The sequence below is a fragment of the Montipora capricornis genome, chromosome 14, assembly GCF_036669925.1.
Source record: "Montipora capricornis isolate CH-2021 chromosome 14, ASM3666992v2, whole genome shotgun sequence".
Lineage (NCBI taxonomy): Eukaryota > Metazoa > Cnidaria > Anthozoa > Scleractinia > Acroporidae > Montipora > Montipora capricornis.
In genome coordinates, this window is record NC_090896.1 from 42,095,575 (window position 1) to 42,112,922 (window position 17,348).

General features: G+C 38.9%; 1 protein-coding gene across 3 annotated transcripts; it reads left to right on the top strand.

Annotated features, from left to right (window-relative positions):
* Nucleotides 1–1,387: 1,387 nt before the first annotated feature.
* LOC138033002 (uncharacterized) lies at nucleotides 1,388–17,094 on the top strand. Of its 3 annotated transcripts, XM_068880735.1 has the most exons (6): nucleotides 1,388–1,607; nucleotides 2,117–2,213; nucleotides 8,966–9,032; nucleotides 11,436–12,113; nucleotides 12,444–12,685; nucleotides 13,220–17,094. In XM_068880735.1, exons 2-6 carry the CDS (start codon nucleotides 2,163–2,165, stop codon nucleotides 14,129–14,131), a joined length of 1,950 nt encoding a protein of 649 aa, XP_068736836.1. In that variant the 5' UTR covers nucleotides 1,388–1,607; nucleotides 2,117–2,162; the 3' UTR covers nucleotides 14,132–17,094. The 3 variants fall into 3 exon arrangements, with proteins under 3 accessions (XP_068736836.1, XP_068736838.1, XP_068736837.1); XM_068880737.1 differs by lacking the exons at nucleotides 1,388–1,607; nucleotides 2,117–2,213 and adding an exon at nucleotides 3,999–4,049; XM_068880736.1 differs by lacking the exons at nucleotides 1,388–1,607; nucleotides 2,117–2,213 and adding an exon at nucleotides 8,765–8,876.
* Nucleotides 17,095–17,348: the final 254 nt, after the last annotated feature.

Consider the following 17,348-nt stretch of genomic DNA (forward strand, 5'->3'; position numbering starts at 1 on the left):
GAAATGTTTCATGCGCGCGCTCTCTCTGTACCAGCACACGATCCACTACCAGTGATTGTGAACTATTCCTCTAGACCAATCGTATCGCTTGTAGAACAATCGCCATTGTTCAGTAGTTAAAATCCACTCGTTGGGCGTGCCTCCGGGAATTCCACCTGGGACTTCGTGATGTTTCAAACTCCCAACTTGTATCTTTAACAGCGGGTAGAAAATAGTCCTTGACGATCCCTGGGAATAATTATCAGAGGCCAAGGCACACCTCTTGCCACCAGGCAATAGCGAGAGATTTTAGCTTCGTGCTTATTGGTGAAAGGCATGTGCTCTGCTGGAATCTGTGTTTTACCAAACAGAAAAGAAACTTGTTCAGTTTAGCTCATTTCATTCCTTGTTAGGGCAGCTACCTTTCAAAAAAAAAGCGAAGATAAAACAACTAAAGAGAATTTTCATTTTCATTTACCAGTTTCAAGCGAACGCGATGCTTAAGTCTCTTATATCGTGCAGTTAGGCGAAGCACAACATTTCCTGGCCCGAGTTGTTCAAAAGGTGGATAACGCTATCCACCGCATAAATCACTATCCATTGGAGAGCGCAATTGGTTTCGCTGTGACTTTTCCGCTGGACAGTGATTTATCCGGCGGATAGCGTTATCCGTTAACAACTGGGGCGTGATCACTAAATCGCGCGTTTAACGTAAATGCTTTGCTCGCAAACTAGCTGAAAACTAGTGAAGCGAAATAATGTGGTGAAATTGATTTAACTCTTCAAATTCAGATGAAAACGTCACTTGATGCATCATCGAGCATTGTCCATCCGAATGCATTTCACATTTGTATTCTCAATCCCGGAAATTCCATGAACGATTTTATTGAGAAGTTATTAGCAAACAGTCGAACAGAATTGCAGTTATTTTGGTTCCAACAGAACGATAAATCGTTTTTAAAAAGCCTAACCCTAACCTTAGTAATTACGCCAGTTGAAAAACACAAACTTAGGCTTACGTACAGTAAATGAAGACATTTATGCCTTAGTCATATGTAGTAATATCTAGGCTTGCTTAACGTGCAGAAATCAACAGGTCTACAACAACTGGATCACTTCATTTTCAATTGCACCGACTTCTCACAGAGGCTCTCAAAACGTCTTCACAGGCGCCGCCAATTCCGTGGTGATCAGCTTTGACGCTTCGTTTGCTCACCTATAGGATCAATGAACACACCAACATCGTTCCTTACCTCTGTGAGGTTGATCCTCCATGCTCGAGAAGTTTGCTTTGTAACCGGTCACCAGCCGCGAGATTAGAGAGCACTCCCATTAAATTTACATCGCAACTTTGGTCTCCTTTCAGGATAGTCAGTCATGTGTGACCACTGATTCGCACGACACTAAAAGCTGAGCAGTTTTCCTCTCAATTTCACTTTATATGATGGTCTACCCATGCCACTGTTTAGCTATCGACATGAATTATCAAAATAACTTATAGAGATCGAGTTGTCTCACGAGATGACATCAGTTTAGGCCCTACCAAGGCTTTGGCTGGCCGACAGATTCCAGGGAGCTTCTCAAGAACCGAACATAAAAGGCGGCTGTCGGAGGGTGTCTATACCAAGGTAAGCCAGTCTTTATATCCTTATCCTTTAGTGCAAGTAAAGACTTCAGGGCTAAATAATTTGTTTGCGAATCGGTTTTTTTGTGAGTCAAATGCCATCATATTACTGAACAAAATTTCACGAAACAGAGTTCGAAGCGTATGCCGAACATATTTGTGAAAAAAAGTCTAGGAATTTGGCTTAATTCTAAATGAACAAAACATCAGATATTCTTAGCAATAAGAAGTTACCTTGTGGATAAGAATAACGACACTATCAAGCAAGATACCTACGAAAGTTCATTTATGGGTGACTCTGAGATGTCAAATATCACGCAGTGACATTGAGTTCGAGCGACTGAACTTGGGAAAATGAATTTTAAACGTTTATTGGCCATGGAAAAGGTTTCTGAAAAGTAATGGATACATACATCTCGCTAATTCAGTTGTAGACTATGAAATATAATCTCGAAGGTAGCTATGTTTATTTCTGAAAGAGTAATTAATAAATAAGTATCTATTTTTTAACAGCGTCGTTCAAACCCATTTGTTGGAGTTGATTCGAAGTATACCCCGTATGGCATTCTTAGATTCACAGTTTAACAAGGCAAGCTTCTCCCAAATTAAGGTAAATCTCTCGAGATAAACACTATTTTTGCTATATTTCTGATAAACAGAGTTGTCTTTATTTACACTTTCAGCGATGTTATCTTATGATCTTGTGTCTTGTACTGCCAGGTAACTTTGCTTGTCCTAAATTGACTCCATTGTCACAACCAAAAAGTTACAAGTGGGGATAGAAAACTAGAGGAAATTTCTACCAAAACTACAGTTTAATAAAAGTGCTTTAAAATTTATTGATTTACATGGCTAATCATTGCTGTGTTTATATCTTACTACAACCACAGCGTAATTTATAACAAGCTAAAATTATCGCGCGTTTTTCAACTCGCATAAAACAGCAGCACAAGAAGTGTTGGGTTCAAGTTCAATCTATCATCGAACCGTTCTTCAGAGAAAATCGTGTCTGGTGTGTTTAAAAACATTTCTACTGTGTAGAAGAGGAATGTCCTTTATTGCTGTATTGCAAGCTGGATAATAATTTGCGGCTGACAAATACAAGTACCTACATTTCGATGTCAATAGAGAGGTTACCGACGAGGTCAAAATCGTCCCGACCACGATATATTTTTTCAAATTTTAAATTCAAGTTATTTCTCTGTCAGATCGCTGACAGATCGTTGCGGAATATAAGCTATAAAAGGGATTGCTCTTCTGTTTCTAAAGGAAAAAGGAGGCAACATCCCAGTTTAATTGATTTGATTTGTGAATTATTCACGAACAAGCCGTCGCACCAATCATTGATATGCTATTGAGCTACACAGTGACTCCAAAAAGTTGCCTGATATCCTCGATCCTGTGAAAAGTAAGCGAACGTTTTTTTTTTTTTTTTTGTAAAGAAGCGGTCTAGAAGGTAAGGGCTCGTGCTTTCAGTTGTTTACAATGCATTTGGTCCATTTCTTTTTTCTTTTTTTTTTCTTTTCAGAAAGACAAGCTAAATGATTTCAATGAAATAATGGGTCGTTCTACTGTCGTTATGGGGTGTAACTTGGCTGCGTTCAAGGTGACCCTGTTAAGTTAAAGACATCGTTACAGACCTATGACACGCTCAAAATCTCTTCAAGCGATATGCTTGATCGAGCTTAGCTCCAGTGATCAAATATTCACGACGAAATTTCAACACATTAGAGTACTAACCAATGAGAAAGAAAGAGCCCTTTACTTTCGTTGACATTTTTTATTCTTTAAATCTGTTTCCAAACGGGATCAAAATGTGGCAAATGATCTTGATCATTGTTGAGTAAATAAAGACATCAGGATTTTTTAAAGCCAGCATTGATCATTACTAGTTTAACTTACAAGGTAAAAAGATAAATGATATAATCTCAAATTTTTCGGTATATTGCGAAGACTGTATTTCTTTCATTTTTTTCTTTCAACACTTTCTCTAAGATATTTTCCTCCGATAAAAAAATGGTGTTTGTAACATTCAAGGATGCAATGCAAACCTGCAAAACCAATTGTCACCTTTTCTGTAATCGAGTGTGTTCATTTTTCACTCTAGTTGAGTCTTGTGACCCATGCTATCTATGAGGTAATGATGAGGTTAGGTAGCTTGCTAAGTTTGTAATCCACATGAACCAGATACCCTTGATCAGTTAACTCACTCGGTCAGCTTGCTCGGACAGGCCGGCTACCACGTTTGTTGAAGACTTCGCTTCAAATCCCATTACCCGGAAATAACTTTTTTGGAAGACTAACCACACGCCCTTTTGCCTTTATCGGATTTCGAAAGTAATACACATCGAGTTTCTCGTAGGAACCTTTGGATCTAACAAGAATTTTGCGAGATTTCGTGGATAGCCGCTACTTGAAAGTTATTGACCAAGAAGGCCACAAGAAGGTATTTACGGGAAAATATTTACAACAATAGTGTCAAAGCGAAAGTAAACCGACGCCAAGCCGTAAAAAAGGAGATCAGCTAAACATCATTTTAACGTCTTAAATTGGATTCTTTCACTTCTTTAACCGTGTATCTTGCCAGTGACTCGTTCTTAACCATGACGTAACTTGTAGCTGGGGTCGTTCTGGTTCGCATAAGATTCTTTTTGGCCTCCTGTGGAAAATTATTTTAAAACGGCCGAGAAGAGACCGTCATGTTTTGTTTTATTAAGTTCACTTGGAAAATAAGTTCATCTTGAAAGGATCTTTCGACTCTCTCGCGATCAAAAGTATTAATTAATTTCTGCCAAATTCAAGTTTTCCGTTCTACCATCGATTGTCTTGTTATAATTTTACGCAGCTGTGCCATGAAGGTATGCCCAAAGGTTTCTTTTTCTCCTACGTCTTTTCCATCTAACGTTTTGAGTCATTTTAACTTTGCTGATATTTTGTGCTATTTTATCAAAAAAAGAACCGGCTCGTTCACATTTCTTCCTCTCAGTTATCTTGATAGCCCGTGAAAGCAAATGATAAGTAATTAACGGTTTTAACGGTTTAGAATAATGGGTTTCATCATTTATAGTTTTTTTTAGGAATAATTACTATTATTCGAAGGTGATCTTCTTTTCTCTCACCTTTTCGAGATAATTACCAGAATGTGTATTTTTTATTCTAAACAATCACAGTCTTCTATGAACAGAAGGTTTAATTTCCTTTTTACCAAGCCAACCTGGTTTCTCGGTCGGGGCCTGTTTTCGCTATCAAGTACGAGGTTTCGAATTTACGTTTTGCTGTTAATTGTTATAGTTAAGATATACTTTTCCGTCTAATGGTCGGAATATGATTTTTTTACCTCCTTCAACCAACCAGCAATCACGGGAAAAACCCATCACAATAAGGCAAATGCACCGCAAACGCATATCGCCCCACCCCCACTCCCTCCTTCCCCAACCTAACGACGGTTCACATATGCAGGAGATGCCAGGAAAGCGTTTCAGAGCCCTCTTTCATTATTGGGTTGGGAGAGGGAGGGTGGGGCACACCGAAAGAGCACGTTCAAATTTCCTCAACAGTGTTTTTCAAGGTTTTTGCTTTTGTCATTTCCTGCCTAGACATACTTGGATCACTTTTCATTGGCTAATACATACATAATACATACATACATACGAATATTATATTTCAAGTATTGTTGGTTGATTAGGGAACTTAAGCAACGATAACGGTGACGGCGACGGCAACGAAAATAGCAATGATTCCAAGTTCGAGTGAGGCCTAACACTACTGTGAAGTTTTTTATACCCAATTATTCTATCAGAGATCAATCCTAGTATTGGAATTGGGCCCACACAAGGACAGAGAAAAACTGTGGGCCCAATTCCAATACTAGGGTTGATCTCTGATGGAATAATTGGGTATAAAAAACTTCACAGTACTGTTAGGCCTCATTCGAACTTGGAATCATTACTATCAATATCCTTCTGAAGGACAACAACTACGGATTAAAAACAATAGCTTTTAACGCCCTGCACGTGCGTTGTTTCACCTTCGTCCATTTCTATGCCGTCGTCTGCAAAACAGCAACGTGAAATAGCCACATTAGAGGTTTATAAAGGACGCCAGCACTTGAAGATAAACTTTCATTTTCTCCCCTAAATTAAGCGACGTTCTGACCATCGTCATTCTTGAGGAACTACCACACCCTTGTCATGATCAGTAATAAAGGGTAGAAATAGTCACGAAGTGATTGCAATATAATCAAAAGGCAGTCATGTTGAGTCCCGAGGGATTGAAAACTTTTGTTTTTGCTTACCGAAACTCATTCCCAAACATTTAAACTCGAGGCTCGGGGTACGAAATGTGGTGCTTTCGGGCCAATATGGCCGGCCAGCAAATAAGATCAATTTATATTTTGAGATGAAGTTCTCGTTGTCGTCGCCGTCGTCGTTGCTTAAGTTCCCTATTAATCATGTGCTGCATTCTGGTTATTTATCGTAGCCTTTGGTTAATCTTTCCAAAGGACCCCATTTACGGAGGCCTTTGTCTGCGACTGCAACAATACTGTTCTTTTCGTTCTAATTTGATTGGTGGATTTGTCTGCCGTGTCATAAGCATAGTTGCGTTTCTGTGGCTCAATATCCATGTTGGGAGCTGCCCGAATTCTGTTTTCAGGACACAGTGAGCTATTACAAGGGCTTCCGTGATTCATTTCGAACCAAAGCAAAACACTAAATACAAGACAATACATGTATCGGGAAAAAATGGAACATATTTCTTAAACACAAACACACAATTAAATAACAAGCCGAGACTTTTCACTGTTCTTTATATAAATAATTCTAATAAGGATTGAAGCGTAGACACGTGACCTTTTATCGTTGTCTTGATAGGCTGTTACTTTCATGAATTATTAATGCATTTTTTTTTAAAGAGGTAAGTTGCCGGGACATCTCGGGCTCACATCAGAAGCCCATAAGCCATGGACTTCTAAGAAATCAGCTCAAATCTATGCTTTTTATGAGTGGGGAAAATCAGACTACCTGAAGAAAACCACTCGAAGCAAAGTAGAGAACCAGCTTGAAACTTAAGCCACACATGGCGCCAAACCCGGGATTCGAACTCGGAACACATTGGTAAAAGGTGAATGATGTTGTCACTGGGAAAACATTGATCCCTCTTTACCCAGAGTCAGCGCGTTTCACGGGTCTTTTGAATACTTGCTTTTGTTAGGCTGAGTTTGGAGGCCTTCAAGGACCGGTTGTGATAGACGTATCCCACTGATAAAAGTATCTAAATTGCAGGTTTTGGCCTTAAAAGACACACATACAACCAAAAGTGGACTTCTTTAAATTCAAATTATTGTATTGCTCTGCACTTCATCAGAGAATTAATGTCGTCCATTAGTTTTAATTATAACAAGTAAAATTACTGTTGGCAAGCACCTTTCCTGTTTAAATAAGGCAATATAAGGCAATCAAAATTTCATTAGTGTAGCACCTCTCGTAAGTTGTTTATTTTTCACTATTGTAGCACCTTTTATTGTTTTAAAGTCTAAGTCATTCTTTATGTTGTTTAATCTATTTTTTTTGGTTTACTAAGCAGTTATTCAATCACACTCTCCCTTACTAAAAGCCACTTCATTGCTCCAAATTGTTGCCGGATAAGAATTTAAAACCTGCTCTCAAAAAGTAATTATTGTGCCGCTTCCTTCCATTCGGAGTTGTTTGTTTTCCGGCAAAATTAAAAGAGAGGGACTAATCTCTCTGTAAGTAACTGCCAGCCCTAAATGTAAGCTTTAGCCACCAATTTCACCAGTAAACTTAACACTTCACGAAGTCAATCTCGTCTTCGTTTGTTCAGCGCCAAGATCACGAACTCTGACCACTTCCAAAATAATGCGCAGTCGTAATGAAGGTCCATTTTTGTAACCGTTGACAACCGCTGTTTCAATTTTGAGCTTGCATAGACGAGCCGGAAGTCCGTGATTTGCGGACTTCCTGCTTTGGAAGTTGCCAAAGTCCGTGTTCTTGGCGCTGACCAAAAAGTGCTCTCGAAGTCTACCGTGCGAATGCATGCGCAGACGTATTTCCGGCCGTTGTTTCCCCCTAGAAACAACTGGCGGAAATTCGTCAGCATTCGCCCGCTATTGAGGTGCAGTTTGTCATCTACTTAGTAATTCAATAATTATTAGTGTTAGTGGGGTTCGTAAGCTTTTGAGCAATAATGCGGTGGCGTAACTCTTTGTAACTATTTCTGAGCCTGGATAATTAGTCAGTATTCCATGAACTAGCTGTACACTTAAATCTGTTGGAGCTCTCTATGAATTTTGTAACACTCTCCAATTTTACGGCAGAATAGTCTTGAAGGAGTTAATTATTCGGATATTGAATAAGCCATTGCCTCTTCTTCAAAGCGAGTCTAAGGGCGATATTCTTGTGATGGCAATTCGTTCTACTTTTCATAAGAAAAGGAGGCAGACATGAACTCGGAATGGGCTATTAAAATCTTAGAGGGCAGGGCTTCAGCAGTTTTACTCGTAACTTGGTACTTTATATCAAGCGTACAAAAAAGGTACGCAAAAGCTCGGACGAGTGCAACCGACGCGTGAGATCCTTGCAATTTATTTTATTATTTTTTTTTTCAAATTCTACCAAATTTCACAGGAGCCGGTTATCTTGCTTCCGGGCAGACGGATTTTGTTTGTTAGAATACTGAACACTTGGAAGTTCGTGATAATTTTTTGCAGCATAGTCTGGCCTTTGGATTTCAGCATGTGCAGGACGAAAAATTCATATTACGTAGGCAAAGTTTTAAGACACGGGGGCCAGTTTCGAAAAAAACAAAACTGCGTTATTTCTTTCCATATTGCAACTCATTCCTATGCTATTCTTCAGACGGCAAAACCCTTTTAAAGAAAAAACGTGGTTATTAATAATGAAGCAAAGGCAATATGTCCGTGTCTATATATACCAAGACGATTTTTAATCTTTGCCAGGCAAAAAGACTGTGACACTGCCCTTCTAAATTCAGTTTTCGCATTTTTGAGATTTTTGTGACGTTTCACTGCATGTGGTGAGTGGGTCTCCCAGTCAGCTCTTCTGGTACTTTCCTTATATGGCAAACTGTAAACAGAAGAGCCTGAGCTCGTAGCTACCGGTGGCAAAATAGCTATCGATGGATTGGAGAGAGACTACAGGAACGCACTGCCAAATAACAGACAAACGTCAACCCTTATAAGAATTTAACTTTGGCACTGTCATCATGAGAAGAGAAAAGCTATGCCTCGTTTGAGGTAGTAACGTGAAAAGTATATACTGCTCCTCAATTAGAACAGGAAAAAAAGTTTAGAAAATATTTTACTTGATTACTATTGTCTTATAGAACACGATTAGAGAATTGACCGGACGAGTGGCTGGCTGGAGTTGCGAGTCGATGATGCCCCATAGAGGTAAGAAGGCCATCAAAAATATATACAGTTTGTGCTACGTTCTCTTAATTTAAGTTGCGGAAAAAATCTGTTCCCCATTTCGAAGACGTTTGACTTAGCGGCTTGCCACCTAATTTATTAATTTACTACATTCCTTCACTTGCTTTCCAAGTAAATTATAACTGCGCACACAAGCTATCAAAATCATTTCTTACACTATCAATTCTTTGACCCTTCGTGGCTTGAAGTTTTTTGAAGAAATAAGATCTTTTTGGGCAAAGTGGGTTTTTTTTTTAGTAATATCAAGCAAACCATCTATATATTTTGTTTCTAAGCGAAACGGTCTCAAATCTGAGTAATACAATGGAATATTTAATTGCCAAAATATCGGCTGGTTATGTTTGAAATTAACTTATGTAGTTATAGCTTTAAAATTGATTTTTTATCGGGAATTTCAAGGCAGCTTGATCATCAAATTCATTTCAAGATTTTATGAGATTTTTCAATTCATGGTTCATATTTATTCCTTGCGTTCTAACAAGAAGAAAAGGATAATTTTGCTCGAATTTTATACAACTTCAATAATGTTTCGTTTCAGTCAAATTTGCTGTTGAAAAATAATTTTTAAGACACGTTTGAATTCCTTTTATTTTTATTTTTAAGTCCAACTTTACCACAGAAAGTCATACTTGAACATTTTGTTTTGGAAATCCATGAAGGGGAATTTGGATCTGACATTGTGGAAACAACTTTGAATGCCGCTACACTACACCTGAAAAATAATTTAATAGGAATACGACCCAGAAAGTCGAAATATGTTAACTCTTCGACCTCGTGTTGCTACAACTGATTTAGTGTCGAAACTGAAATATGTTAATTAGCCACGCGGTCAAGACTGAGAATTCTTATTGTTGTCAACCGAAACAAATGCTTTAGCTATATTGTTTCAAATTGATTACCATTTGTTGACAAGGGAATGATAATGTAAAATAACGTAACATAGTAGATAAGTGTAGATAATTTCCTGATGCCTAATGGATAAGTTCTTTTGACAAAATACAAGAGTATAAAAAGAAATATACATTTTTATCTGTCACGGATGTAAAAAAAAAAAGAAGAAGAAGAAGAAGGAAAGGAAAAGAAAGGGTATTCAAGAACAAAACTATTTTCAAACTGACATCCAAGAAAATAATAACATTTCTTAATAATATATTTAATTCTCGAAACCAAAGACATTTACTAACGAAGTTTAGCGCAAATTAATTACCTTTCTCGGGAGAGTTGGGAGAATTGTCGACAGTTATGTAAACCCTCGACTGAATCTCGGGTTTGCATAAGTGTCTCGAATTCTCCTAACTCCCCCTCGTGTTTAGATGAGGCCATGGAAACACGGAAAACGTCCCCTATTGCTTTTATAAAATATTTCTTGACGATAATTCGACAAATGAAGGAAAATGCTGTGTTTTTTTACTTCTAGATTGAAACAGATTTTCTTGATACATGCTCATATTTTCTACCAGCCAATCAAAACGGGCATCTGACAACACATACCCAATCAATGTTACAGCCGTGTTTCCATACTCTCATCCAAGCACAGCTGTTGACCAATGAGAGTGCGCGTACTATCCTAATTATTTTATAAATTGCCATTGTCCCATATGCCATGAATGAAGTTGTAGTGTCCTTCTAATTCAGTTAAGGGTGTCCATAATTTGTTTGGTTCCACCGTTTATAGCCAATTTGCTTTTCACATTTCTCGACTTAAAAAAAATTAAAAAAAGTAAATAAATAAATAAAATTAAAAAAGACAAATTTTCTAAACAAGCAGACTTTGGAGTAAATAACTGGCATAAGTGGTTACTACTCGATGATTACCTCTGACGAACAAGACCGCCATGAACTAGAAACCAGAGAAACGCTTGATCAATTTTTGTTTCATTAACAATATTTGTTAGGATATTTATGTTTAAAAAGAGCGTTATCTGGTTAAGAAAAGGCTCTTATATTGAAGCTCACGCTTGGCGTAACAATCATTCTATTGACTTCAACAATGCCAGAGTAATTGACAAAGGAAACTTCCGAATTCGAAAAACTATGGAATCTTGACACAACCGCTAACACTGACAAAGCAGACAATAACTCCAAGCCTTTGCCAAAACAAACCTCTATTCTTTTAGATTAGCGCGTTTTTTTTCCCTTCTACTGTTTTTAGAATCTTTTCACACTTTCATTTTGTATATATTTCCATCTCGTGCATTTACATGTTAGTTTTCAAAGGCTTTAGTCTGGAAGCCGATAGCTTACGTTTTTAAATTTTTGTTAACCAGAGAACGCTTTTTTTACAAGAATATGTTTCTAAATCCTGGTTACTCTTTTATTTTTAATATTTGTTAGCTTCATTACCTTTTTATTTTTCAAATTTAGGACCGGGTGGCGTCAACCAACTTGGGGGTGTGTTCGTCAATGGTCGGCCATTGCCTGATTATATGCGACACAGAATCGTTGAGTTGGCACACTGCGGAGTCCGACCATCGGAAATCTCTCGGCAACTGCTCGTGTCTCACGGATGCGTCAGCAAAATTCTCGGCAGATATTACGAAACAGGCTCAGTGCGACCCGGGGCAATCGGAGGTAGTAAGCCCAAAGTCGCTACGCCACGTGTGGTGTCCAAGATCCTTGCGTATAAAGAAGACAACCCGTGTATTTTTGCTTGGGAAATAAGAAACAACCTGCTCAGCGACGGAGTGTGTGACAAGAGCAATGTACCGAGCGTGAGCTCCATTAACAGGATCCTACGGAACGCAGCAGCCGAGAAAGAACAGCGCGTGGCACAAGAGAAAGCGAAGCACCACGTGCAGCACCTTCAACAACAGATCCCCAACACACCACAGTTGAATGGTTTTCAAGCCCAGATTGGATTTGCTATTCCATCGAATGCTCAAACAGCACTACCAACAACTCTTCAAACGCTTCAGCAACAGATGCCTGCTCCTCAAGCGTTGCCACAGGCTACCACACCTGTAGAGAAGCCAGCGCATACTCAGGAGATTGTACAGAGTATAGATAAGACAGAGAGCGAGCAAGGTGGAACGCCTCACAACGGTAATTGTCTCTTCGCCGCAACCTCATTTCAATTGCTTATATGCAGTTCATATATCAATTCATATGACAATTTATTTCTCTCTTTCCGAACAGCCGATTGGAACAATGTTGGGAGAATATTAGGTCGTTAAAGGACACAATTTTTAGAAAGATGTGCTTTTTAAGCGAACTTCGCTTGACCTTGGGTAGAAATACTACAGTGATTACTTGGAGCTAAAGTTTCCGGGAAAATCTTAGTTTAGGGATAAAAATATAGTAACTTGAATGTTAAGCTTTATGTCGATACTTAACCAATTACAGTTACCTTGGGAATTGCCCCTTCTCTAATAGGCAAAGAACATAACGGACAACCGGAAACCGAAGATAAACACAATGGACACGAGGAAAGCGAGAAAGGCGCATTGATCGAAGAGAGAAAACGAAAGCACGAGGACGCACCCGTCAACGGAGAACACAAGGGGGAGGACGTAAAGAAGGAAAATGATGGCACGACTGATGTCAATGGTAATGAGGGACCTGAAGCAAAGAAGAAGAAATTTGACTACGTTGAGAGCAGTCACAAGAATGAAATGGTACTATAAAGATATCTTGATAGAGGGCGTCATTCTTTACATTTTCTCATTAAAACACGAACCTGTTGCTATAAGACTTTTAACGCTAAAAGACCATGTGAAACTAGGCTACCTCGCTGACTTAAAGCCTTTACGACTTGAATTTCAGGAAAAAAAATCATTTTACAATTTCGAAACTGTAGTAAGGATTTGTAGAAAGGCTCTGTGTAATCGAAAGATATGCAGTCTATGACATATATATCTCGTAGTAAGTCATGTCAATGTTCTCTACTCTGAACTCAGAAAATAACTAGCTCCCAGTTGGCTCTATCGATAGTTCAATTAGTAAAGCACTTCTCTGGTATCGAAACCTCTTAAGCTTGATTACGACTTGTACTCCTATTACAATTGTTCTCCAATCTCTTTGATAACAGAAACTTAACCGTTATGCACGACAATGCAAGTTACTTGTTATCTCTCTTGAGTGTCTTGTTCGATAACGTTTAGAATGAATTTCTTCGCATCGATATTCATGTACTTTTTTTCTTCATACAGCCCGTATACACTCGTGTATCTCCAACTTGGATCAAATACAATCCTATGATTCCAAGTGGATTTGCCATCGCAAGCAGTTTAAACGGTCTGAACGCAATTGCTGGTGACCTGAACGGTTTAAACGTTAATGTGAACGGAATGGGTGGCCTGAATGGTGTCAACGGATTAGGCGGAGTGGGAGCTGTAAATGGGTTGAATGGCATTGCGCAGATGAACGCTGTCAATGGAATGAATGGGATTAATGGAATCGGCAACGGATTGAGCAATGGAATGGGAATTATGAATGGAAACAACGCAATCAATGGAATAAACGGCATTGCTGGTATAAGTGCCATTAATGGCATAAACACCTTAAGCAACCTCGGTTGTCATAGTGTGAACGGGATGAATGCTATCAATGGTATGCATTCCATGAATGGTCTCAACGGACACAGCAATGGCGGCATCACACATCCTGGAATGGACCAAGAACGCTCTTTAGGGCACGGCCAAAATGGAATCAACGGGCACGCAGAAAATGTCCATTGGTCACCAACCTACCCAATGGTGTGCCTTCCAGATTCAAACAATTCCAATGGAATAACTCAAACTAACGGAATAAACAAACAGGATTCCTTTCCTCCACAGATTGCTTTCCAGATCACCAACACACCACGACCGGACCTTCAAACCAATTCAGCTAACTCCACGACCGTCTGCACTTCGGTTTTCGCACCAATTACCACGGCAACTCCGCGAAACCCTTCTCTGAGCATGGCAAATCCACTTACCAATGGCATTCAGGCTATGCAATTTTCTCGGCCGATGGCGACAGAGTTTACGCAGCCAATCATGAAGATCATGGCACCAGCAACATTCCTGCCGCTAAGACCGTCGGGAATGGCTTCCCTTGATAGTATCACCCATGGATAAGCAGAGACCTGTTCTACTGTACGCCTGAGAGACGTACGGCACACAACAAAAAGTCACACCGTTCAATTCAAGGAATTACAAGCTAACCTTTCATCCATTTATGCAAAGCTAGCACACATCTGTTTGACCATCGTACTTTCAAACATATAAATGTACAGCAATTTCAACAAGCTTGAAGGCGGTTCCAGTCAATCACGAACATCGCCAAAAACAGAGGAAACATCTGAGAACAACAGGAAGGGTAGTTTGACCTTTCTTATTTATTCCAAATATATTTATTTACTGTTTTTTCGCTATTTACGTCAGATGCAAACAAGCCATTTGTTCATGGTCATCGCTCATTTGCAATAGTTTGCATGATTTATCAAGGCCATAGATTGCCCTCCGTACGTAGATGAAGAGAAAGCTGTAGCATGACATCTGTATTTAACAGGCAATATCTTCAATCGCAACAAGTCACTCACGAAGCCAGTCACAAATTTCATCAAGACAAATACCTAAGACAGCGAAGAAAATATTTGGTTCAAATTAAAACGAATACTCAATCGACGATTTCCCTTTATTCTTAAGGGACAATACTACGGGAAAACTCATAACCATTCCGAAAAATCAGTGAAGGAACAAGTTTCCTTTGAAATGCATTTCGCCCGTTGTGTCCGACTTTGTGAAAGGTTTGGTACACATCCTTTTTAAAAAAAAAAAACGTAAAGGCTTTGCTGCATTGGGAAACACGTAACTGTTGCGGATACGTTGTTTCTTCGAAGTTGCTGATGAAAAAGTCTAACCTACAGTTACCGAGGAAGTTGCTTTGTAAGTTAAATCCAGAACTAGAATTAACTTGTTAGGGTTAGGCGACTTTCTCAACTCCCACAATACACCTCCTCCCCTTCCACCCCCCCCCCCCCCCCCCCTCCATAATAAATAAATAAAAATTGCATGGGCCTTGATTTCTCCTAGAACATCTTTATGTCCCTAGAGAAATGGAAAGCAATGATTACGCAAATTTTGGGGGGTAAACAAAATGTATTGTGGGATTTGAGAAAGTACCAGAAAATAAGAAAAGCTGCGCACGTAGACTCGCTTTAAAGAGGAGGCACACATGAACTCGTAAATGGCCCATTTTAGAATAGCTCATTTTTATTTCAAATCACTCAAGCCGCCTCAATCTTGACTAAATGTGACGTATTACTGACGGCTCTCCTATTGTTAACATACAAAAGCTCTTTGGCGAAACAACCAGGCAACCGTTACACGTCAGATTGATTCAAGATGGCAGCGCGCGGAAAATGTAAAAGTGAAAATAAGCGTTTGTAAATTCATTAGCTTCCTGAAACAAACATTGTTTTCGGAAAACAATCCAAACAGCTTTATTGGAAACAGAAGTTACTCCGGTTTATTCATTACAAGGACTGGAGATTTCCTCTCAAGTTGGGGCAGAATATGGCGACAATGGTCTTGAACAAATGATCATCGTTTTGCCAAGCATACCCTTTTCATGAACCATTCACTCATCGCGTAAAAGCCAAGTACAGAGGAGATATTTCCTACTACTATGCAGCATTTAATGCACCTTCACAACAGGAGATTGGTCGAAGTTTTTTTTAGAAATTCCTAAGCTATACTCTGGTTGTCTTATTGCGCATTGCCAAAGTCATTCACAGCACAGCTTACGCTAACATGCGGTCATTGTAAAGGCAGACTGCAAACCATTGTCTGGAACGTTTAAATCGGGGATGAAAGCAACACTCCTATTGTTTGAAGAAAAAGAGATCAACACCCTGAATTTTGTCTGCAGTCTGCATTTTACAATGGCCTATCAACGGACTCTTGTACAGCTAAACTACAGTGGGCAAAAAGGGTGAAAATCTTCGGTCTCGTAACTAGTTATTAAATACGTACAGAAATCGATAGACAGAATCACTGAAGGTCTTAAATCGGTTGGTTAACCAAAAACGTTTTTATTTTTGCAGGAGACTTAAGATTTACACCTGGATATGCCTTTCCGGAAAATATATTAATATACTACGACGTGCAGAGATAGGCTTCCTTTCAGGAAAAACGCGCAAATTTCTCTTTTACTGACAAGAATAACAATTTTACACGAAGAAAAATGAGTTTAAATTAAACGCAGGCGACGTTCTGCGAATGCAACAAAAAAGCTCAAAGTAGAGTTCAATTGAAAATCCAGGAAATTTGTTTTTAAAAAGTAGGAATTTATGCCATTTTTTACGTTTAAAAAAATGTTGAGAAAATGTTGCGCAAATCGCAGATTCAAGGAATGCATGTGCCGGATCTTATACTCCTCGCGTGCCACAAGTAGACAAAAGTCACAACTGTGCAACTCGTGAACTTCAAGCTTATCGTGCACGTCCAGGAAATAGTCTTTCTGGAAAGGCCCATTCCCCACTGACTAAACTTAACCTTTTTAAAAGGAAGAATAACATACAACCCAACCACAGCTCATGCTAGGCATGTCGGGTAATTTGGCGGCAAGACCGCCACTGAAATGGACAGAAATGTAAAAAGTGTGTATCAACAGAGAATATATTTTTCCATATCGTATTATAGACCTCATTTTAATGTTATACTCTTATAGAAAGTAGATTCTCACTACCTAGTTTTCAGTATTTGTTGACATATATTCAATTTGAAAAGAATTGCAAGTTTTGAACTTTTTTTATCCAAAGCCCTCTTAAATTTTACGACTTACATGACCATTGAAAGATTATTTAACCTTAATTTCCACATGGACAGGTAAAATGGGCACGGTGAAATCTTTGAAAAGAGTTCAAAAGTTGAATTTATTCATTAATTATTGACATAAGGCGTTGTAAGAGAATTTATTTTATTAGAAAATCAAAAGAATGGAGATTTTCATTTTGGAATACCGCAGCTGAAATGGTTGTATAATCTTTAAGACGAAATGTGTAAAGATCATTGAATAAGAATTAAAACAGTAAAGAGCATTACCAAGATTAGCATTTCATCACCCTCTTCACTATAATTACGATGAGCACTGTTCTCTGCCGCACGCCGATTATATCATTTGGATAACTGCTCCCGTGTAAGGCATGTTACTGGCCTTAGAAGCCCCCCGGGAAATTATCTTAACCTTTTATGCTACCTTGCAGTCAAATTCGCTCTCTTTTCGCAAGTCTTCTCAACGACGGTGCAATCAATTTCCGGACCCTCCCCCCTAGAAATTGTCTCTACCAGT

Excerpts from the sequence above, each read along its gene's own strand:
- LOC138033002 (XM_068880735.1), top strand. The coding sequence starts at position 2,163 with ATGGCATTCTTAGATTCACAGTTTAACAAGGCAAGCTTCTCCCAAATT. Across the intron at positions 2,214-8,965 it reads CAAGCTTCTCCCAAATTAAG|AACACGATTAGAGAATTGAC; the intron begins GTAAATCTCTCG and ends ATTGTCTTATAG. Across the intron at positions 12,686-13,219 it reads GCAGTCACAAGAATGAAATG|CCCGTATACACTCGTGTATC; the intron begins GTACTATAAAGA and ends TTCTTCATACAG.